Source organism: Microtus pennsylvanicus, chromosome 18 (assembly GCF_037038515.1).
Source record: "Microtus pennsylvanicus isolate mMicPen1 chromosome 18, mMicPen1.hap1, whole genome shotgun sequence".
In the NCBI taxonomy this organism is placed as follows: Eukaryota; Metazoa; Chordata; class Mammalia; order Rodentia; family Cricetidae; genus Microtus; species Microtus pennsylvanicus.
Window position 1 is genome coordinate 4,010,576 of NC_134596.1, and position 23,168 is coordinate 4,033,743.

Consider the following 23,168-nt stretch of genomic DNA (forward strand, 5'->3'; position numbering starts at 1 on the left):
CCCATTAGCTCAGGTAGACTGTTTCAGTGGATGACCCCTTCATGGTCTTAACCTCTTTGTTCATATTCTCACTCCTCCTACTCTTCAACTGGACTTTGGAAGCTCAGTCCAGTGCTCCAATGTGGGTCCCTTCCTCTACTTCCATCAGTTGCTGGATGAAGGTTCTATGGTGACATTTAAGATATTCATCAGTCTGACTATAGGACAATTCTGGCCCTCTCTCCTCTATTGCTTAGCGTCTTATATGGAGTCATCCTTGCAGATTCCTGGGAATTTCTCTAGAACCAGGTTTCTTGCTAGTTCTATAATGGCTCCCTCAATTAAAATATCTCTTTCCTTGCTCTCATCTCTGTCCTTCCTCCATCTCAACTATCCCATTCCCTCAAGTTCTCCTTGCCCCTCCCCTTCTCCCCTCCTCTTCCCCTTCTACCCTCATTTCCTCCCCCCACCCACATGTTCCCAATTTTGTTAGCTGATGTCTGTTTCAACTTTCCAGGTGGGTCTATATATGTTTTTCTTAGGGTTCACCTTGTTACCCAGCTTCTCTAGGATCATGAACTATAGGCTCAATATCCTTTGTTTATGGCTAGTATTCACTTATGAGTGAGTACATACCACATTCAACTTTTTGGGTCTGGGTTACCTCATCCAGGATGGTGTTTTCTAGTTCTACCTATTTGCATGCAAATTTTAAGATGTCGTTGTCTTTTACCACTGAGTAGTACTCTAATGTGTAAATGTGCCACATTTTCTTTATCCATTCTCCAGTTGAGGGGCATCTAGGTTGTTTCTAGATTCAAGCTATTACAAATAATGCTGCTGTGAACATAGGTGAACAAATGTCTTTGTAGTGTGATTGAGCATCTTGGGTACATGCCCAAGAGTTGTATTGCTAGATCCTGAGGTAGGTTGACTCCCAATTTTCTGAGAAACTGCCACACTGATTTCTAAAGTGGTTGTACAAGTTTGCATTTCCACCAGCAATGGATGAGTGTTCTTCTTACTTCACATTCTCTTCAGCATAAGTTGTCATCAGTGTTTTTGATCTTGGCCATTCTGACAGGTGTAAGATGCTATCTCAGAGTTGTTTTGATTTGCATTTCCCTAATGGCTATGAATGTTGAACATTTCCTTAAATGTCTTTTGGTCATTTGAGATTCTTCTGTTGAGAATTCTCTGTTTAGTTCTGTATCCCATTTTCATTTGGGTTATTTGGAATTTTGATGTCTGATTTCTTAAGTTCTTTATATATTTTGGAGATCAGTCTTTTGTCTAATGTGGGGTTGGTGATCTTTTCCCATTCAGTAGGCTGCCTTTTTGTCTTATTGACTGTGTCCTTTGCTTTACAGAGGCTTCTCAGTTTCAGGTGGTCGCATTTATTTATTGTTGCTCTCAGTGTCTGTGCTACTGGAGTTATATTTAGGATGTGGTCTCCTGTGGCCTTGCATTGAAGGCTACTTCCCACTTTCTCTTCTATCAGGTTCAGTGTGGTCGGATTTATATTGAGGTTTTTTAATCCATTTGGACCTGAGTTTTGTGCATGGGGATAGATAAGGATTTATCTATATTTTTCTACAGGTTGACATCCAGATATGCCAACACCATTTGTTGAAGGTGCTTTCTTTTTTCCACTGTATAATTTTAGCTTCTTTGTCAAAATCAGATGTTCATATGTGTGTGGATTAATATCCAGGTCTTCGATTTGATTCCATTGGTCAGCCTCTCTGTTTTTATGCCAGTATCAAGCTGTTTTCATTACTGTAGCTCTGTAATAGAGCTTGATGTCAGGAATGGTGATGCCTCTGGAAGTTCCTTTATTGTACAGAATTGTTTTGGCTATCCTGGGTTTTTTGTTTTTCCTTATGAAGTTGAATATTATTCTCGCAAGGTCTTTAAGTCTTTGAAGAGTACAGGTGTTTTTAAGAATGACTTGATTATTCTCTGAATTTCCTCAATATCTATTGTTATTGTTATGTTCCTTTTCATTTCTTTTTTTATTGTAATTGATTTTTTTTAAATTTATTTATTTATTAAGGATTTCTGCCTCCTCCCCACCACCGCCTCCCATTTCCCTCCCCCTCCCCCCATCAAGTCCCCCTCCCTCATCTGCTCTAAGAGCAATTGGTTCTCTGACCTGTGGGGAGTCCTAGGACCGCCCACCTCTATCCAGGTCTAGTAAGGTGAGCATCCAAACTGCCTAGGCTCCCCCAAAGCCAGTACGTGCAGTAGGATCAAAAACCCACTGCGATTATTCTTGAGTTCTCAGTATTCCTCATTTCTGATTTTGTTAATTTGCCTGTTCTCTTTCTGCCTGTTTGTTAATTTGGATTTAAAGGCTTGTCAATCTTGCCGATTTTCTTGAAGAACCAGTTCTTTGTTTCATTGATGCTTTGTATTGTTTTCTTTCTTTCTATTTTATTGATTTCTGCCCTCAATTTGATTACTTCCTGGCATCTACTCCTCCTGGGTGAGTCTGCTTCTTTTTGTTCTAGAGCTTTCAGGTGTGCTGTTAAGTAGCTAGTGTGAGATTTGTTTTGGTTTTGTTTATTTATTTATTTATTCATTCATTCATTCACTTATTTATTTATTTATGGCTTTTCTAGACAGGGTTTCTCTGTAGCTTTAGAGCCTGTCCTGGAATTCTGGAATTGACTCTTGTAGACCAGGCTGGCCTCAAACTCACAGAGATCCACCTGCCTCCCCTCCTGAGTGCTGGGATTAAAGGCGTTCTCTTCCGCTGCCCGGCTTCTCCACTTTCTTTACATAGGCACTTAGTGCTATGAACTTTCTTTTTAGCACTTCTTTCAAAGTGTCCCACGAGTTTGGGCGCATTGTACATTCACTTTTAATGAATTTTTGGAAGTCTTTAATTTCTTTCTTTATTTCTTCCTTGACCCAGTGGTGATTCAGTTGATTATTTTTCAATTTCCATGTGTTTGTGGGCTTTCTACAATTAGTGTTGAATTCTCACTTTAAGCTGAGGTGATCTCATAAGATACATGGTGTTATTCCAAGTTTTTGTAATTGTTGAGGTTTGCTTTGTTACTTAGTATGTGTTCAATTTTGAGACGGTTTCATGAGGTGCTGAGAAAAAGGTGTATTATTTTGTGTTTGGGTGGAATGTTCTGTAGATTTCTGTAGATGTTCTGTAGATTTCCATTTGAGTCATGACATTTGTTTTCTTTCTCTGTTAAGTTTCTGTCTGGCAGTCCTATCCAGTTGTAAGAGTAGGGTGTTGAAGTCTTCTATTGTTAGTGTGTGGGATTTGATGTGAGGTTTAAGCTTTAGTAACGTTTCTTTTAGAAATGTGGGTGCTGGGGGCTGGAGAGATGGCTCAGTGGTTAAGAGCACTGCCTGCTCTTCCAAAGGTCCTGAGTTCAACTCCCGGCAACCACATGGTGGCTCACAACCATCTGTAATGAGGTCTGGTGCCCTCTTCTGACCTGCAGACATACACACAGACAGAATATTGTATACATAACAAATAAATAAATATAAAAAAAAAGAAATGTGGGTGCTGTCGTATTTGGGGCATAGATGTTCATAATTGAGACTTCGTCTTGATGATTTTTTTTGTGTGTGACTAATGTGAAATGTCCTTCATCTTCTTTTGACTGATTTTAGTTTGAAGTCTATTTTGTTAGATATTAGGATAGCTATACCAGCTTGTTTCTTAGGTCCATTTGATTGGAAAATCTTTTCCCAACCCTGTACTCTGAGGCAATGTCTGTCTTTGAAGTTGAGGTGTGTTTCTTGTATGCAGCAGAAGGATGGATCTTTTTTTCGTAACCAATATATTAGCTTGTGCCTTTTTTTTAATAGACGAATTGAGTCCACTGATATTATGATGTTCATGATATTCATGACCAGTGATTGTTAGTTAGTTCCTGTTATTTTGGTTTTGTTGGTGGTGGTGGGTTGGTATTGTGTGTGTGTTTCCCTTATTTGGATTTTGCTGGTGTGGGATTATCTATTGCCTATGTTTTTGTGGGTGTAGCTAACTAACTTCCTTGGTTGAAGTTTTCCTTCTAGTACTTTCTATAGGGCTGGATTTGTAGATATGTATTGTTTAAATCTGGTTTTGTCTTGGAATATCTTATTTTCTCCGTCTATGATAATTTAAGGTTTTGCTGGGTATAGTAGTCTGGAGACTCTTAGTGTCTACAGAATGTCTCTCCAAGGTCTTCTGGCTTTCAGAGTTTGCATTGAGAAGTCAGGTGTAATTCTGATAGGTCTGCCTCTATGTGTTACTTGGCCTTTTTCCTTTGCAGCTCTTAGTGTTCTCTCTTTATTGTGTATGTTTAGTGTTTTGATCATGTGGCGATGGTCCTTTTTTGGTGCAGTCTGTTTGGTGTTCTATAAGCGTCTTGTACTTTCGTAGGCATGTCCTTCTTTAGCTTGAGGACGTTTCCTTCTCTGATTTTATTGAATATATTTTTCTGTGCCTTTGAGCTGGACGACTTCTATCACTATTATTCTTAGGTTTGGTCTTTTCATGATGTCCCAGATTTCCTGGATATTTTGTGTTAAGAATTTGTTGGAATTAACATTTTTTTTTGACCAATGACTCTATTTCCTCTATTGTATCTTCAGTGCCTGAAATTCTCTCTTCCATATCTTGTATGTTTGCCTTTGTGTTTCCTGATCATTTACCCAGATTTTCCATTTCCAGAATTCCCCCTGTTTGTGTTTTGTTTATTGCCTCTATTTTAGTCTTCAAGTCTTGAACTGTTTGCTACTCCTGTTTGTTTTTTTTCTTGGCTTTTTTTTTTTTTGCTTTCTTTTAAGGTATTCGTTAATTTCTTCCAATTTTTTTGTTTGACTTTTCCTCCATTTCTTAAGGGATATTTCATTTCCTCTTTAAGGTCGTTTTCTTCTGTATCATCTGTGTTGGGATGTTCAGGGCTTGCTGATAAAGAATTTCCAGTTTCTGGTGGTGCCTTATTTCTTTTGTGCTATTGGATGTGTTCTTAAATGGTCGTCTACCCATCTCTTCCTCCAGTGGGTGCAGGTGGGGCCTGTGACTTAGGTGGCTGCTCTTCCTCCAGGTGCCGGAGGGTCTGTGCCTCTGGTCGCTGATGCAGCTCTGGGGCTCCTCCAGTTGCAGGCGGGGCCAAGGCCCCAGCAGTTGCACATGCTGTGGGAGCTGGTTGGGTGTCGGGGGAGGCTGTTCCCAGGTCTGGGCTTCTGTGGGTGGGGGTGAGGCGTGGTGTGTGCCTGCAGGGGCTAGAGCATAGATAGCAGGGCCCTTCAGCTGGGAACCTAGACACTCACCTCTCCAGCTGTGCGCCTGTGCGTTTTGAACACCTAGTGAACTTTCCCCAGAAGACATCACCCTGTTGTCCACTTTCTTGAGCTTCTCCTCACATGACCTTGGTCAAGTATTCTTTTTGCCTGCCACTCTTTGCCCAGTCACCTTCTCAGAAGGACGATCTCCGCTAACACCTGCCCACTGGAGTCTGAGTTCTCAGGGTCTGGGGTGTGGGCTGTTCCTTTAGCCTGGGGTTCCCACTTCTGCTTTTCTTTATTTTGTCTCTTGTGTTTTTGAGACAGGGTTTCTCTGTAGCTCTGGCTGTCCTGGAACTCGCTGTAGACCAGGCTGGGCTCAAACTCAGAGATTCACCTGCTTCTACCTCCCCAGTGCTGGGATTAAAGGTGTGTTAAAGGTGTGTGCCACTATGCCCGACTCCTCATTTCTTCAGAGGCAGAGGTCTAGAGCATGGGTCCAGGTGCCATGTGGAAGCGGCCGGTTTTCATCAAGTTTATGGGCTTTTTCCAGCCAGTTCTGCTAGCATCTTCTGCTGTGTATACTGCATCAAAATGTTCATTTTTTTTGTATTTTATAATTTTGTGTGTCGAGGTTACAGCAGTAAATCTCAGGAGTTTTTCCTCAGAAGCCATCTCCCTTTTGTTTGAGACAGGGTCTCTTACTGGCTTGGAGCTTTATGATCAGGTTAGGCCACCTGTCCAGGGAATGCCAGGGGTCCACCTGTTCCAGCTTCTCCAGCACTGGGATTATAATCACATTGCCACCACATCTGGATCTTTCAAAATTGTGTGTTTTGGGGCGCAAACTCAGATCCTCAAGTTCCATACATTTTATTTTTCCTTCTGCATATGGTATGTTTTGTCTGCATGTATGTCTGTACCATGTGCATGCAGAGGCCAGAAAAGGACCTGGAATCAAACCCAGGTCCTCTGGGAGAGCAGCCAACAGCTGAGCCATCTCTTCAGCCTTCTAATTAGTGTCTTTAAAATGAAGGCTCATATTACTGTGGTGTCATTGTAAGGTGTCCCAGCTGTGGAAGTGTCGGGTTCCCATTCGGTGCAGGATGAACACCATGTCCCATCGGTTCCAGGTCTTCCATCGACAGCGAGCCGGCCTTGGTCTTGGGCCCTCTGAAGTCTGCACAGGAGCTGCGGAGGGAACAGCAGCTGGCAGAGATTGAGACCCGCAGGCAGGAGAGGGAGAAGAACGGTAAAGAAGAGGGCGAGGAAGGCAGGGCCAGGCCTCCTGGGCAGGAGATGGTGGACGAGTTACAGGGCCCTTTCTCCTACGACTTCTCCTACTGGGCCCGGTAAGTGCTTGTGCTCTTCGCCATGTTTGCTCCTCCGCGGGATAGAACGAACCCGCCAGCCTGAACCCTTCTGACTCCTTTAGGTCTGGAGAGAAAATCACCGTTACACCTTCCTCCAAAGAGCTCCTCTTTTACCCCCCATCCATGGAAGCCACTGTCAGCGGAGGTACGTGTCCACTCCATGAGCGAGTGTCTTGCCTCTGTTTCTCTGTGTGCATTTAAATGGGTTTTGTGTTGTATTTGCACAGCCATTTCTGTAAGCCACCCAAATGCCTCTTTGGTATTTGGTGTCACGAATAGATGGGCCTAAGGATGGTTGGGTGGATGGATGAAGAAATGAATGGCCCAAGTAAAGATATCAGTGTCTGTGACTGTAGGGGAGGTGTTTTTTGGGGAAGACCCCGTCTTTCTTTGATCGGATTGTTCCAGAAGGTAGAGGAGAAGCCATATCACTAGTTACCAAACCTGCTTCAGCTTGCTGCTTTGTTATGTCCAAGTTTTCTGGTCCCCAAATGAATTCACACAGCTAGATTTCCGATGCAAATTACACGAGGGTTTTTAATTCAAACTTGAGTTTGGACCACACCTGCACCATGCCAACACAGTGGGTGAGGGAAGTGCAGCCCCGAACCCGGGGAAGGGAGTTGGAGTCCTGTTGTCTTGGGACTGAGTGAGGAGGGCATAGGGTAAGGTAGTTTCTGAACCCATTGGTCAGTTTGGGTGTGAAAACCTAACAAAGAGCCCTTAGTAACTGACAAGGTGTCTTCAAGGACAGGACGCCTCCCAAGAACATCTGCACCTCATTATGTTATGGCCATTTTTAGGGCATCTGTTCAAGTTTCTGCTGTGGCAGCTCATTTCTGGAGCTGATCTGCTCTCCCTTCAGCCCATTATGTGGCTTAAGATGAAGCCCCTTCTTTAAAATGGAGTTTGCAAAGTCAGGTCCTCACAGCTTCTGAATGGTTCGGGTCATTTGGGTCTCCTGGTCCCAGGTGTGGAAGGAAGGTCTCTTCCAGGAGTGGGTTATCAGAGTGATGGCCTGTGGGTCATTGTGTGGTGTGTGTTTAGAGTTGAGTAGTTTCTGGTGTGTCCACCCCTTGGGTCTGAGGTGAACAGCACCGCTCAGAAGATTTCTGGTGTCTTGCTCTGTCTCTGCCTTATTCTCTCGAGATAGGGTCTCTCACTAAACCTGGAGGTAGACTGGCTACCAGTAAGCCCCAGCTGTCTCCTTGCCTTCATCCCCACCCCCCCCATCTTGCCAAGGTTTTAGGCACATGGCTGAACCTGGCTTTTTACATGCGTCCTGGGGATGCAAGCTCATGGCCTCACACTTGCAGAACTGCACCATCCCCCAGCAGGAGCTCCTTATCTTTTCCAGAAAGCATTCTTTTGTTTCCTCCTCTAGAAAGCTGCCCAGGGAAGCTGATTGAGATCCATGGGAAGGCAGGCTTGTTCCTGGAAGGCCAGATCCACCCCGAGCTGGAGGGAGTTGAGATTGTCATCAGTGAGAAGGGGGCGAGTTCGCCCTTGATCACTGTCTTCACTGATGACAAAGGTGCCTACAGGTATGTCCCCAAGGAGAAGACACTGGCCTGCCCCAGTAGGGAGGCCCTGAGGCAGATGGGTCTCAGGCTTCCTCTGTAGCTGCCAACAGCCACTGGAGTGTTTGGTTCTCCTTCCTGCAGCGTTGGCCCCCTGCACAGTGACCTGGAGTACACTGTGACCTCCCAGAAGGAGGGCTACGTACTGACTGCCGTGGAAGGAACTGTGGGAGACTTCAAGGCTTATGCCTTGGCCGGTGTAAGCTTCGAGGTAACGTGTTTCAGAGGCCGTTTCACTGAGGGCCGTAAACCACACAGGAAGTGCAGAGTCAGCTTTACACATGTCACACACATTGCACTGTCAAACAGCGAGTTTCCTGTCCCCATGGTCTTCCACACTGATGGTGATGTCACCGCTTCTGCCAGTCAGTTCCCATCTCCAGAGCAGTTCTACAAACGGGATTGTGAGCTGCGGCATTCTTCACTCGGGTACACTGGGGAGACATGGACTTTCACGTGGTTGTGTGTGTTTCAGCTTTCACTTTTTTTTGGAGGCAGGCTGTCTAGCCCAGACTAGTGTCTAAGCCCCTGACTTCCTGTAGTGGAATGTGTCTTTGAACTCCTAGTCCTCCCGTCTCTGCCACGTTCTGAGATGACAGGCATGCACGTCCACACCCAGTGTATTTGGGACTGGGGATGGTGCCCAGAACTTTGTGCATGCCAGGTAGGCACTCAGCCACTCGGGGTGTCTCCCTAGGTCCTAGGATGTCACTCTCACATGCTGTGTGGTTGCGTGCTGTTGCCTCGTGTCTGCCTCTTGTCTCGTCTTGTGCGGTGTGTTGTGCAGCATGGGCTGTCGCATTGAGTGTGACTGTGTGTAAAGGATGCGACGTGCAGACTGAAGAGCCACTGCTGAGTGTGGCTCAGACCAGAGTAAGGCGGTGCAGATGTGTAAGGACTGTGTGTACCATAGGTGAAACTCCTAGAATGCCTGAGGGAGGAAAGAACACAGATGGGCTTTCCTGGCAGGAATCTCAGTGACTAGACACACCCTGCTCAGTGCCAGCGAGGTTACCACAGAAATACTCTTTGAGTATTTATTTATTTATGGGGTGACCTTGTTTTGCCGTGAAAAGATAATCCATGGTACTGCCATGACAAACTGCCTGATATAAACAACCAAAGAAAGAAGAAGGGTAGTTGGGTTCACAGTCCATGGTGAGGAGGTGTGGAGATGCAGGAACAGGAGGCCACTTGCTCATGTTGTGAGGAGGCAAGCAGGCCTGCTTTTCGTCCCACCTGGCTTCCGCCCAACTAGCTTAGCCCCAGAAATAACAACACACAAATTGTATTCATTTAATCACTGCCTGGCCCATTATCTCTAGCCTCTTATTTGGCTAACTCTCACATCTTGATTAACCCATTTCTATTAATGTGTGTAGCACCATGAGGTGGTGGCTTATCGGGAAGATTCTAACCACCGTCTGTCTTGGGTAGAAGAAGCATGGTGTCTACCTCATTGCCTTCTTCCCAGCATTCTGTTTTGTCTACTGTCCTATCAAAAGCTGCTGTCCTATCAAAAGCCAAGGCGGTCTCTTTATTTGACCAATGAAAGTAACATATAGACAGAAGACCCTCCTACATCATGCTCACATCTTCATAGATCAGGAACAGAGGAAATGTCGCAAGTCCCCTCCTGTCATGACCCACTGCCTGCTACGGGGCTCCTCCTAAAACATCACCTGCCCATTGGGGACCAAGTGTTCAGACGTGAGCCTGTGGTGACATTTGACATTCAGACCATAATGGCAGTCCATTGTGGTCGATTGCTCAGGAGAAGGTACACATTTGGGGACATTTTGATTGCTTCCATTGTGTTCCACAGAAATGAGCAGCTGGCCTGTGCTCTAGAGTAAACAGCAGCAAGGTGGCACTGACGAGAACTGGTGAACTAACTGTCAAGAGCAAGCCGCAGAGCTCCATGCACAGCCCGCCATTTCTGCCTCCCCTCCTCAGCATACCCACCATTGAGCATGGCCATAGAATGAGTTCTAGAAGCTTCTGCGGCATTTTAGTGCTCCTTGTGGGCAGAAGAGCGATGATAGAAGGGAGCACACCTGTGTGGTTCTTAAGTCTGACCTTGCCCCGTTGTTCCTTTCTCCCCAGATAAAAGCTGAAGATGATCAGCCTCTCCCTGGGGTCCTCTTATCCCTCAGTGGTGGTGTCTTTCGTTCCAACCTCCTGACTCAAGACAACGGCATTCTGACGTTCTCAAACCTGGTAAGGCCGTGGTCGATGGCTCCCGAGTGGGACACAGTAGCGGTGTGTGGCGGGACAATGTTAGAACAGACTGTGGTGTGCAGTGGTCTAGGGCTCTAGCGGTGCACTAGGACTCACCGCTAACGACCCCTGTGGTCTTAGACCTACATTTGTCACCAAGGCAATGCCATCAGTTGCCTGACACAACAGTTCCTCCCTAGACAGACCTCTCCTTTCCACGGATCCCGCTTTTCTGTTTGGTGGGACAAAGTCCACTCCATGTATAAAGGGGGTGAAGTACCAAGGTTTTGTTCAAGGTGGAGTCCAAGGCCCTGGCCTTAGGTTCATAAAGTGAAGAGGCATTTGTAGTGATAAGAGCGGCGGGGCTGCGTCCCCAACACCCCAGCTGCCTGCTAGCTTATGCCCAAAATAACAACACACAAACTGTATTCATTTAAACACTGCTTGGCCCATTTCTATCTAGCCTCTTCTTGGCTAACTCTCGCACCTGGACTAGCCCATTTCTAATCATCTATGTAGCACTGGTCTTACTGGGAAGATTCTAGCCTACGTCCATCCTGGGTCGGAGCTTCATCGCGTGCATCTTCCCGGGAGCGGGGAGCATGGTGTCTCGGAGGCGTCTGCCTCTGAGAGGAGAGCTGTCGAGTCTGAGCTCACTTCCTCTTCCTCCCAGCATTCTGTTCTGTTTACTCCTCCCACCTATGTTTTAACCTATGAGAGCCAGCCAAGCAGTTTCTTTATTACTTAACCAATGAAATCAACAGATTGATATGACACTCCCACATCAGGCATTGACTTCACGCCTAGTGAAGTGGGGCTAGTGTGGCACCTAGGCCACATGCTCTGTATACGCCGCCTCTGCTCACCCCTGCTACTTGCTTACTGAGTCATTTCCAGCTGGTTATGCCAGTTCTGATTCTTCAGAAAGTTCAGGTGCGGCTTATCTTTGCTGAGGTGCTAACGGTGGTAGCTGTGCAGGAATAGGGCTGCCTTCCTGTGTCTGGAGGCTCTGATGCTCTGTCCTGGTTGTGCCCCATTGTGACTTTAAGCCATTCACGGTGTGGCAGCCATCTTGATTGTGCCTGTCTCTTGGTAGAGCCCAGGCCAGTACTACTTTAAACCCATGATGAAGGAGTTTCGCTTTGAGCCGTCCTCACAGATGATAGAAGTCCAGGAGGGGCAGAACCTGAGGATCACCATCACTGGCTTTCGGACTGCCTACAGGTATGTGCCCCCTCCAGGCTGTAGGTGGGCCTCACTGGGCTCTGATCTAGACTTGCCGCCCAGGCTTCACATTGATTGAGTTTGGGGAGGAATTTGAGGTAAGGTGGAGACCAGGAGGTGACTCTGCTCTTCCTTGTGATGCATGGGTGACTGCTGTCCTCCCTCCAGTGTCCCCCACTTCCTGCCTTCCTGGGTCCCCCACTTCTTGTCCTCCCTCCAGGGTTCCACTTCCTACCTTCCAGGGCCCCCCACTTCCTGTCCTCCCTCCAGGGTCCCCCTACTTCCTGCCCTCCCTCCAGTGTCCCCCACTTCCTGCCCTCCTTCCAGTGTTCCCCACTTCCTGCCCTCCTTCCAGTGTTCCCCACTTCCTGTCCTCCTTCCAGTGTTCCCCATTTCCTGTCCTCCCTCCAATGTCCCCCACTTCTTACCCTCCCTCCAGTGTCCCCCACTTCTTACCCTCCCTCCAGTGTCCCCCACTTCTTACCCTCCCTCCAGGGTCCCTCCACTTCCTGCTCTCCCTCCAGGGTCTCCCACTTCCAGTGGCTCACTTGCTGTCCGCTCACCAGTGTGCTGTTTGAAAAGTAGTCTGTAGAAGCTAGTACCTTGGTTAAAAAAAAAAATATGTTAAAAAAATGTTTTAACTATGATTACATTTTTAAAGAGGATGAGCTATAACTCAAGTAGAACTTGCAAATGTTGGAAAAGAGTAGACAATGGAAAATTACCTTTCTTGGCTGGGCATGTGGAGCACGCCTTTAATCTGATACACAGGTAGCAGGTAAATCCCTGAGTTTTGGGGATAACCAGGGCTATGTAGAGAGACCCTGCCTCAACCCAAATCAGATGGAGCCAAAACAAAACAAAACAAAACAAAAAAATCCCACCAAATTCACTAAGTGAATAAATAAATGACCTTTCTGTTCTTTACTCCTTGATCCCCAACTCACCTTCCCAGAGACGTGCAGACGTCCATTTCGTCAGTGCTCTCAGAGACAGTCTGTGCCATCCTAGCTACAGCTGCGTGGAGAAGCAGAGGATGCGTACAGACTCTGCACGCACAGGCTTCTCTGGGTTTGTAAAAGCACTTTGGATAATCAGAAAGATTAGTTGTAGAAAAATGGACCATTATGTGGAAGGGAACCTTGGTAGTAAGTGCTTTATAATTTACATTGAAGATTAGCAAGGATGGAGACAGTGTGCCCTGTTCTGGCCTCCTGGAGTGGTCTTCCAAAGTGCAGGAGCGGTTGATACAGCCTGGCCTGCTGCTGGCAAGGTCCCCACAGAGCAGCTGTGCCCTTAGCCCTGGGGGTCGCAGTCTCTATGCACAGAGGACTGAAGGTGCCTCGCTCTGCTCTGCTCTTGTTGCACCAGCTGCTATGGCACAGTGTCTTCTTTAAACGGAGAACCAGAGCAGGGCGTCGCAGTGGAAGCTGTGGGCCAGAAGGACTGTAGCATCTATGGAGAAGACACCGTGACAGATGAGGAGGGAAAGTTCCGGTTGCGTGGACTGCTGGTGAGGCTGTGTGTGATGTCCCTGTGGCATAGCGTGGGTAGCAGGGTGGAGGTGGGACTCTAGAATCCCCTATTCTAGCTGATTGGCGTGTGTTTAGCTAACAGGCCTGCTTTGGTCTGTGGGAAAATAAGGCCTGTAAAGGGGGATTGGCATGGCTTTGCCCAGAGTGCTTGTGGCGTATGCCAGGGCTGTGAAATCAAGGGGCTAAGGTGCTGGGGAAACAGCAGGGCGTGGTCGGGACTGGAGGGTATGGCACAGGTAACAGCATGTGCCTTCACACAGCTCCAGGTTACACGTGTAGTCACGTATAAATGCCATCGCCAAGTGGTTAGAGCTTTTAAGGGAGAGTGGGACTCAAACAGCGACAGATTCCCCTGGCTTATTTTGTTGACAGGATTTCTTAACCACTGTTCCTACATAGCCCTAGTTCCTGATTTTTGGATATTAACTAGTTAAAAAAAAATTGGCTTCACTGTCTGGCACAAGGAGCCACTTGTTTCTGGGGCCACTGAACCACGACACTTTGGTTTTGGACTGTGGTACCTTCTTCGTGGAGTTGAAGTTGTTTACAGATGTGTTTGCTCATTTGGTGTTTACAGAGTCCCCAGCAAGGACTGTGTGTGTGCTCTGTCTGTATAGTGAGGTGGCTGGGGGCTAACACAGTTAGTGGTGTAGACTGAGCAGAGCCTCCTCGTCCTCCCTGCACTGATCAGCTTCTCTTTCTTCTTGACTGCCCCACCCCCATGCTCTGCTCTTTACCTTCTCCTGGTGTTAGGGTGAAAACTGTGTGCCACCTTTGTTCCCCCAGGCTCCTGCTGGTCTGCTTTGTTCTAAATTTGCACTTAACACATTTGATTTAATTAAACTGAACATAGCCCCTTTGTGGTGGTTTCCGCTGCCACGGCCACTCCCACCCGTGTCATTGGTCCTCCTTTAGTGGCTTCCACGTGGAGGCCGCACACCAGGTGTGAGTCTTTGGTGGTTTGCCCTTCTCCAGAGTGGGCCAAGCTGGCGGTGCCTTCTTAGATGAAGGAGTTCAACTCCACTTAGGCTGCACTTGTTCATTTCACCTTGCTGGCCAGGGTGCCAGAGATGTGGAGACTTCTCCGGAAAAAAGATGCACCTTTAGACATGACTGCTGTCTCAGTTAGGGCAGCTTCATGACCAGAATCAAGCTGAGGAGGGAAGCCAGGGCAGGAGCTGATGCAGAGGTCACCGAGGAGTGCTGCCTACTGGCTTGCTTCCCTGACCTTTTTCTGTCAGCTTACTGGCTGTGCCTGAACTGATGTTTCACCTACACCTGCGACCCCGTGGACCCACAGTCAACACCCTGCCAGCCACTTAGTCCCGCGGCCCCGGCTCTGCTGCTGCCATGATATGTAGGTTTAAACTAAGTCTCTTATCGTTCTACTTACCAATAGAGACTTGGAAGTCAGATGTGGGAGTGAAAAGCTGCTATATCAGAGGCCAAGAAACAAACAGCTGACCGTTCTTTTGCTGGAGACCTAGCAAGAGACATGTCTCTCTACTTATCCCAAACCGAAAAGAAAAATGCAAAACTCCAAGTCCCACCCTACACTTTCCTGTGTCTTTCTATCTATTTTTCTGGCTCCTCTGGACTCTCTATGGCTAGTTCCAGTCAACTCCTTGCTGGCTCCACCCCCTGAACCAATGTTGATTTTATTTAATTACTGCAAACACAAACTCAGGGTTCACAGTGTGACAGAATATCCCACAACACTTCTCCCTGGCTTGCTCAGCCTGCTTTCTTAGAGCATCCAGGACCACCAACCCAGGGATAGCACTACCCACCACGGGCAGGGCCCTCCCCCTCAACCACTAAGAAAGCGTCCTGCAGAATCACCTGCCGGTTCTCTTCCTGAATGACTCTAGCTTATGTCAGCTTGGCATAGCTGGCCGGCATAGCAGGCCAGCACAGCTGCCAAAGACTGTCGGCAGACCCTTGGGACAACGAGCCGAGAGTCGAGAGGGATTGTAGCCTGGCCCTATTAGTGGCAGTGGTCACGGTTTCCCTCCTCTCTGAGCCTCAGCCCCTCAAAGTGCAGATAACTGAGTAGAACTCCCAGGCCTCTGAACACATGTCCAATTGTGCTCTTACCTTTAACTGCTTCACAGTGTTTTATTTATTCTTTGAGTATTTCATATAATACGTTATGATCATATTTTCCCCCTCTTTCTCCCAGATCCCCTCTCTCTTCCTACTCACCCAATTTTATATTTTTTTCTCCTTTCAATGCCCCCCCCAGCTGAAATAAACATGTGGTTCAGTCTGTACTGGCTGACCCCTCCCCCCATGAAGCAGTGGTTCAGTCTGTGCTGGCTGACCACTCCTGGGCTCAGGGCCCAACTGGAGTGTGGTTGATGTACCTACCCAATGTTACTTGATTGAAGAAAGCTGATTTTTCCTTATCGCCAAAACTAGCAATTGCAAAGAACCTCTTGGTTACAGCTGGTCTCTGTTCCCACTTCTCCATGCTGGGTTTTTGTGTGGCTTGAGCTGTGGGCCTTGGGCATCCTATCACAGTCTCTGAGTGCATATGTGTTTCCTTGAAGTCATACTCTACCTCTGGCTCTTACAGTCTTTCTACCCCGTGTCCTACATAGAGCCCTGGGCACCGAGGGGGAGGAAGGGTGTGATATAGACGTCCCATCTAGGGCTGAGCACGCCACGTGTCCATGTTGGCGTGGGGTTAGTGAGGCCTGACCTATGGCTATAGCAGTTGGTCACCTGGAGTCATTGTATTGCTGTGCTCATTTACATTATAATATAGTAGGTTCCCCTAGGGCCCCTGTTCTTAGCTGTTTTAGCAGTGTCAGGTCTGGGCTCCCTTAGATCCAAAAATAATAAAGTAAAATAGTGAGGTGCTGGGTTACTCCTGTACTGTTGGCCACTTTGTTTACTGCAGCTCGCAGGGTTTGTAGCTGGTGAGACTGATGATTGCTCTGCACAGCACCTTCCAGCCCTAATAATGCTAGCCAGTAGGGGTGGAGCTGCAGGTCAGTCTCTGCGTCCTGTGGCACGAGTATGTGGTATCTCAGCAATAGCGTTTTACCGTCAAGAACTGGAAGGTAACCAATAGCGTGGGGTGTTTGGGCATCTAAGTAAAAAGATTCATTGTCTCTGTAAAGATCTCATGTGCTCTTTGTAGAATTCAAGCAACATATAAAAAAGAACATGACCCTAAAAGGGAAAATGGCCCAGAGGCTGCTGGACACACAGCAATGCTCAGAGCCACATAGCAGGTCAGTGGGAGAGCAGAGATCCAGTCTGTGCTTGTTTAAAGGTAGCTGTGCACCCTGGTGTTCCTCCTCCTAGAGGCACACACCTGAGACTTTAACCCACTGCTTCAGAACTTGACCCTAGAGCTGTGTTGTTGGTGGCTGGAAGCTGATACCAGAGCTTTTCCAATATTTCAATCCTGTAAAATTGAGTAACAAACAGATATAAATAAGAACATTTATTATTATTGGTATTATTATTATTTATTTATTTAAAAGAAAAATGGCCTCAAATCCTGCTTCCCTGAGATCAATCCTGCCTGCCTGAGATCCTGTCCACTGTAAGGATTAGCAGTGTGGGTCCAGTTGTGTAGGTCGAGGATGGGTGAACACAGAGGGAGGAAGAGTCTAGAAAGATAAAGACAAATGCTTGACATCGGGGAACAAGCCACTTCTAGTCTTCCGTGAGTCAGGGAGTGTGAGTGAGCTGAGCTGGAAGACATTACAGCCCCAGTGGCGTCTTGTCAGCAACGTGCTTCTGAGAGGGTCTCCTTGGAAAGTGGACGGGGCAGAGATGCACCGTGTGGTGGCCACTTGTAGCAGAGCCACTCTTGGGTCCTGCGTGACGGACTTCATAGAGAAGTAACAGCTGCTATCTTCTTAGCCAGGGTGCATGTACCATGTGCAGCTGAAGGCAGAAGGCAATGACCACATCGAGCGGGCGCTGCCCCACCATCGGGTAATTGAGGTGAGTATGGCTCCTGCCGTGACTGTGCCTTGGCTTCCCTGGTCAGAGACCCATTTGTGCTCCTCCGGGGTAGGGCTGTAAATCCCAGTTCATGAGGAAGGGGCTCCTTTTTGTTTGTGTGTGTGGTGTGCATACATGTACACACATGAAGATGGGTGTGGGAGCCACAGGTTGATGGACATTCTCCCTGATTGGTGTCTGTTTACTGAGGTAGAGTCTCTTGCAGAACCTGGAACTCACGGACTAAACTAGCTTGGCCAGCCAGCTTGCCCTGGGAATCTTTGTGTCCCCTTCTTGAGTGCTGTGGTTACAGAGTAGCCACCACGCCCACCTGTCTTCCTTGGGTTCTGGGGATCCAAACTCCGGTCCTGACACTGCAGCAAGCATCATCTCTGCTTTTTAAAGCTATTTAATATAGTTTGTTTATTCTTTGAGAATTTCATAGGTATATACAATATATTTTAATCATACCCTCCCTCCCTCCCTCCCTCCTTCCAATTCCCCTCCAATTCCTCTCAACCCCCTGCCAAGCTCCTGTCTTTTATTCAGTGGGCCTGAGGCAGTGCTGTGCATACATACACATGGATGTCTGGCCATCCATTGGAGCAGGGCTGCCTGCCCATGCCACACCCCCAAAGGAAACTGCCAGTAGCTCCTGCACTGGGTCTTGGGCTCCGTCATTCTGTCCTGCCCTCTGCTACAGTGTTGACGGGTTTGTCATGTGCAGCTGAATGCAGCCGCTATGAGCTCATGAGCTCACTGACCATCTCATGTTCAGAGGTAGCGCTTCATGACGTCCTTCCCACAGTGTCCCCCGAGTCTTAGAGTGCTGGTGGGGAGTTGATGCAGATGTCCCATGTGGTCACGAGCACTCACAGTCGCTTGTTCTCGACTTTAATTAGCTGTGAGTCTCTGTGCTGACCACTGCCACTGCAAGGGTAAGTTTCTCGGCCAGCAGTAAGAGCAGCGTTGCTCTGGGCATAAACATAAGTATTTAGAGGGCCGTTTGGGCAGTGTTGCTCTGTGGGCATAAACATAAGTATTTAGAGGGCCGTTTGGGCAGTGTTGCTCTGTGGGCATAAACATAGTATTCAGAGGGCCGTTTGGGCAGTGTCGCTCTGTGGGCATAAACATAGTATTCAGAGGGCCGTTTGGCAGCATGAATACTTGGTAACACAGCAGTGGGTTGTCCTTTAGAGCCTGTAGCCCCCCCGCTATGCCCTTTTGAACCAGGTCACCGCTGGAGGTTCTCAGACACCGTTAAAGTGCTGTTCTTCCCTCTGGCTAGACTGGAGGGCTTCTGGGCACAGAACTGCCTGGAGAAGCCTGAAGGCACTGGGCATAGAGTGGTGGGCTCTGTGGGACTTGTGACCTGGGAACTGGGTTGATGGTCGGCCATTTTAAACAGTTGGGCCCCTGCTGCTCACACCGGAGTGCTTTATGATCTGCCTGTCACCCTCTGGTGGCTCAGGCCAGGTTCTCGGGTAGCGGTGCAGACTGCAGTCAGGCAGGGCTCCACGTGCTTTCGCAGTGTGTTGGTGGGCAGTGAAGACCTAGAACATAAGCACACACTCGTGTCGTGCCGTGTCTGTGGGCAGGTGACCGCGGACAGACCCATTCCTTTCCTGGGATGGGCAGGAGCTCCTGCAGATGTGCTCAGTGCAGCTCTGTCTCCTCAGGTTGGGAACAATGACGTGGATGACGTGAACATCATAGTCTTCCGGCAGATCAACCAGTTTGACTTGAGTGGAAATGTGGTCACTTCTTCTGAGTATCTTTCTACTTTGTGGGTAAGACCAGCACCTCTCAGGTTCAGCAGGAGACATATTTGTCCCAGCTAGGTCTGGCTTTAGCTTGCTACAGAGGGACCTGCCAGACACTACCACACCTGGATATGGACTGATTACCAAGTGATGGGGAGAGGCCAGTGTGGGGTGACAGAACATCAGCCCTCAATCTGGACGATGGCAGTGGAGCTCCGTGAAGGCTCAGCACAGTGGCGTGCCCACTGAGGGATAGCGTCAGAGAGCCTCATACAGGCCACTCTGACCGAGCCGGGCAGTGGAGCTCCGTGAAGGCTCAGCACAGTGGCATGCCCACTGAGGGATAGCGTCAGACAGCCTCACGCGGGCCACTCTGACCGAGCCGGGCAGTCTGGGAGCTGCGCACCGTGCTGTCTTGACCACACAGAGCACCCCACGTCCCCAGAGCCTTTCTCGAGCTCCACAGGGAATGTAGGACTTTTATAGAAAGACCTATGATTTCTGACACTTAGAACGCAGTGAAAGGTTTGGCCTCTGACTGGCTCTTGGCACTGGATGGCATCTGAGTGGGTGGGTAGATAGTGTCAGAATGCTCTGAAGGTAAGTGTGAGCTGCCAGGGAGGGGCTGGTGCAGAGGTGACGGTGGCACCACAGCTAATGTCACCTGATTGATGCCATGCTAGAATTTTGGCTCAGGGTTCAAATCACTTTTCAAGTTTTTAGAAAAGCTAAGATCAGAGTCAGCTGAAATCACCTGTTTTTTAAGGTAGCCAATGAATTAATATTTACCTGCAATACTGAGTACAGCCAAAGAGCACAGACGTGGTCCTGGCGTGGCCTGGGGGCAGGCAAGGACCCAGCGCTCATAGCCTCTGTTGTGGGCCGTCTCCCTCCTGCACCCCAGGGATGGTAGGGAGGATGGCCGCGGTCACTGCACATCAGTGCAGAACTGAAGGCTGCAGCACACACTTGTAGTTAGGTCCCATGGGGCGAGAAGTCTGTATGGCCCTGGGTGCCGTCAGCTCTCCGGAGCTCTGGAGGCTTGGGCCTTTGTCCTCAGGACTGGTGGCGTTGTTTATAGTGTGCTTTTTGCACACTTGGCATGTGGAAGCTGTTTTTTTCATTCTTTGCCATGATGGCATTAATGTCTGTTTAAAATCTGCCTGAACTTGCCTCTCTGCATGGCTCACACCAGAATCTGTATCCTGAGGCCTGGTTGGTCACATCAACCACATTTTCCCATCCTGCCTGAGAGGTTGTCCTCATGTGAAGACGCCACCTCAGGGTCATGAGCACGTGCCCTCTCCCTTTCTGTCCCCAGGTGAAGCTGTTCAGAAGCGAGAATCTTGACAACCCCATCCAGACGGTGTCCCTGGGCCAGTCGCTCTTCTTCCACTTCCCACCGCTGCTCCGAGATGGCGAGGTAATGCCAGGCCCGGGCACCCGAGCCTTATTAGTGACTCAGTTTAAACACCGCTCTTCAGACATGAACCCTGTTGAGACACAGGAGGGTGGGGTCTGCAGGGGTGAGTCTCTCAGGTTAACTGGTTTTCTATTTACAGAAATAATGCGTATTTTAGCAGGAGATTTTGAAATTAAAACCATCAGACATAATCCCAGCCTCCAGAAATAAGGAGCGAGAGGGGTTGATTGGTTTCTTTTGGGTCTTTTGGTATCTGTATGTGTGTGTGCGTGTGCCAAAAAGTACAGGTATTCTGCCGATTCAGAGCTGCCCCTGCTTGGCACATTGTTTGTGATCTGTGCTGCCATCTGTCTGCTCTTTCATTGCACACTGCCCGTGGCTGCCCGTGGCTGCTCGTGGCTCTGCTGTTGGGAAGGACTGTTTGAACCAGGGCACCCTCGCTCTTAGTGCCCTGGGCCCACTGCCCATCTTTCTCTAGGGCTCCTTGGTCTCATGATGGCGCTTTTCTCCTGTGTGGCAAGCCGCTTACTGCTCTCAGGTTCCTCTATTGCTATATATCGGACCAGGGCCTCCACGTGTCTGGCAAGCTCTGTCCCACTGAGTGGCATCCAGGTCTCTTTGTTTGACAATTACAGTGTGTCTCTAAGTTCTACCCATTTGGCATTTTCTGGTCTTTGGTCTGGGTTTCTGTCTTCCACCCCAGAGTTGTCACTTACTGTCTCTACAAGTTCACTTGAGCGCCTTTGCAGAGAACTTGGTTTTGTGGCTTTAGCTTGGGGCTGTTCTCTGTGAGCCTAGGGTGTGGTGTTCTATCCTGTTGCTCCTTCCTGCCCCAGTGGGGCTGCTACATGGTGCCCTTCCTTGTGTATGCTAGTGGCAGCTGTCATGGAACAAAGGTTGTTGCCCACTCTCTCCACACAGTATTATTCCCTACCTCTAAAATCTCTGAAAATAGGGGTTATTATCACTCTCGTCTTCCCATTGTCATAGTCACCATGACCATTGTAGAGATGTCAGTTTTCTAGAACTTGCCAGTCATGAGCCAGTTAAGTCACATTCCCAGCTCTCAACCTTGGTTTACGTTATTGCCGGCATCCATGGCTCCATCACACCCCCTTTTCATCAGAATCACCTGTAAGAACCTGTGTGCTTCTTGAAGGACTGTGATTTCCCAGGTTGAATATGTTCCTAAAGAAGTTGTCAGAAGACGCGGGCTCAGAGCCGCTGAGGCCTATGACTCTTAGAGCTTGAAAGTTAGTGACCTTGGGTTGGATGCACAGACTTGGGGCTTCTTTACAAAACGTAAACTGCAGTGCGTGGCTGCATATGTCCTCTGCTTTGCCTGAGCTGTCTGTCCTACACCAGCAGAACTATGTTGTGCTTCTGGACTCGACGCTCCCCAGATCCCAGTACGACTACGTCCTTCCGCAAGTGTCTTTCACTGCAGTGGGCTACCACAAACACATCACTCTGTTTTTCAGTCCCACGGTAAGTAAGAGTGTGGCGGGCATGAGCAGCACGATCTGCGGGATTCCTTGGCTCCTCCTAGGTTGTTTTCCCATCTCGGATCCCCCTAGACACTTTCAGTCCATTCCCTGCACTGGTGCCTGTTACGAGAAGCTAGTCATGGTGGGGAGGGGAGCAGAATTGCTCACATCAGTGGCTTGGGGTTTGAGGGAGAGAGACACCATTTTCCTATGGCTGGTGTCATTGCATTCCTTCATTAGGACACTCCGATCTGTAGCTTCACAGGTAGTGCAGAGGACACAGTCAGCAGGCATGGATACAGTAGAGCCTGAATAGTTTGACCACTACATGCAAGGAAAACAGCAAATAGGCTGACAAGATGCCCATGGGTAAAGAACCTGGTCAGCTTTCAGCCGCTGTCGTGGGCGGCTTCAGTGTCTAACAAAGCTGGTGTGTGTGCTCTCCATTCAGGAGATTGTTTGGGTTGGTTTGGGAGCTTGTGTATGGTGGAGTCACTGAATTTAGTAGAGATGTCAGTGGTGGGAGAGGGGTCTGAGAGTGGAGCCCAGAAACTATTACAAAAGTGAAGTCATGCCATTGAGGCAGGTCAGCAGGTAAGTATTGCGGACGTCACTGTGTGGGTTCATGTGAGTTAGTCAACAGAAGGCTCAGAGACACCTTTAGAATGAACTTAGCCTTTGGCGGCCGCAGGGTCCCCACCCTCAGTGGACTGAAGCACTTTCCCTTCACCCAGGGCATTTTTATTTCCCCACATCTACACTTTAGCCAGTTGATTTCCATATGCTCAAGACAACCCGACTGCCAAGTGCAAGTTCTCAATAAACTGTATCATGATTTTCTGGATTCCTCTGAACCAAGTTTGGCATAGGGTTTGTATCCTTGGGGAAACTCTCAGACAAGATTCACGTAGGGTGACAAAAGGCATCTGTGACACAGAGAATGGTTAGGGCTGAGTGCTAACTCCCGAGCTAGGCCAGGTGTGGCCCAGCGGGGGTTAGGGCTAGTAGCTAACTCCCTGGCAGCAGGCCAGCAGGAAATTCGGCTATAGGTAAGGGCACTCACCACCATGCTTGATGACCTGAGTTCAGGAGAGCAGCAGCTGTCACAGGTGACCACACATGCGTGGCACATCCAGGCACACACTCGAGAACACACATACTCCACACTAAGTCATTGGAAACATTCTTTACTGCTATGGAGGTGGTCATGGCTTCTGGGGAAAGTAAGAGTTTATGTTTCTTTGAGATGCCTGGGGATCGCTAGATTTCAGAGCTGCACTGTTCTCCATGTGTGGAGGCATGGTGTGTCTTAAACTGCTCAGACTACTAAAAAATCCACAGCAGACCAGGGGGCTGGCCAACAGCATCTGC

At 48.4% G+C, this 23,168-nt stretch overlaps 1 protein-coding gene across 2 annotated transcripts in view; it reads left to right on the plus strand.

Moving 5' to 3' along the window:
- The window catches only part of LOC142837583 (BOS complex subunit NOMO1), a 59,727-nt gene that overhangs the window by 34,867 nt on the left and 1,692 nt on the right, over nt 1-23,168 (plus strand). The window contains exons 19-29 of one of the 2 annotated variants that reach the window (XM_075952743.1): nt 6,360-6,578; nt 6,662-6,744; nt 7,984-8,143; nt 8,264-8,390; nt 10,286-10,399; nt 11,496-11,623; nt 12,995-13,136; nt 17,041-17,124; nt 18,804-18,914; nt 20,209-20,310; nt 21,679-21,798. In XM_075952743.1, the coding sequence (XP_075808858.1) occupies nt 6,360-6,578; nt 6,662-6,744; nt 7,984-8,143; nt 8,264-8,390; nt 10,286-10,399; nt 11,496-11,623; nt 12,995-13,136; nt 17,041-17,124; nt 18,804-18,914; nt 20,209-20,310; nt 21,679-21,798 (1,390 nt within the window). Of the gene's footprint in view, nt 1-6,359; nt 6,579-6,661; nt 6,745-7,983; nt 8,144-8,263; nt 8,391-10,285; nt 10,400-11,495; nt 11,624-12,994; nt 13,137-17,040; nt 17,125-18,803; nt 18,915-20,208; nt 20,311-21,675; nt 21,799-23,168 lie in introns of both variants that reach the window. The other variant, XM_075952742.1, reaches the window with a different exon arrangement.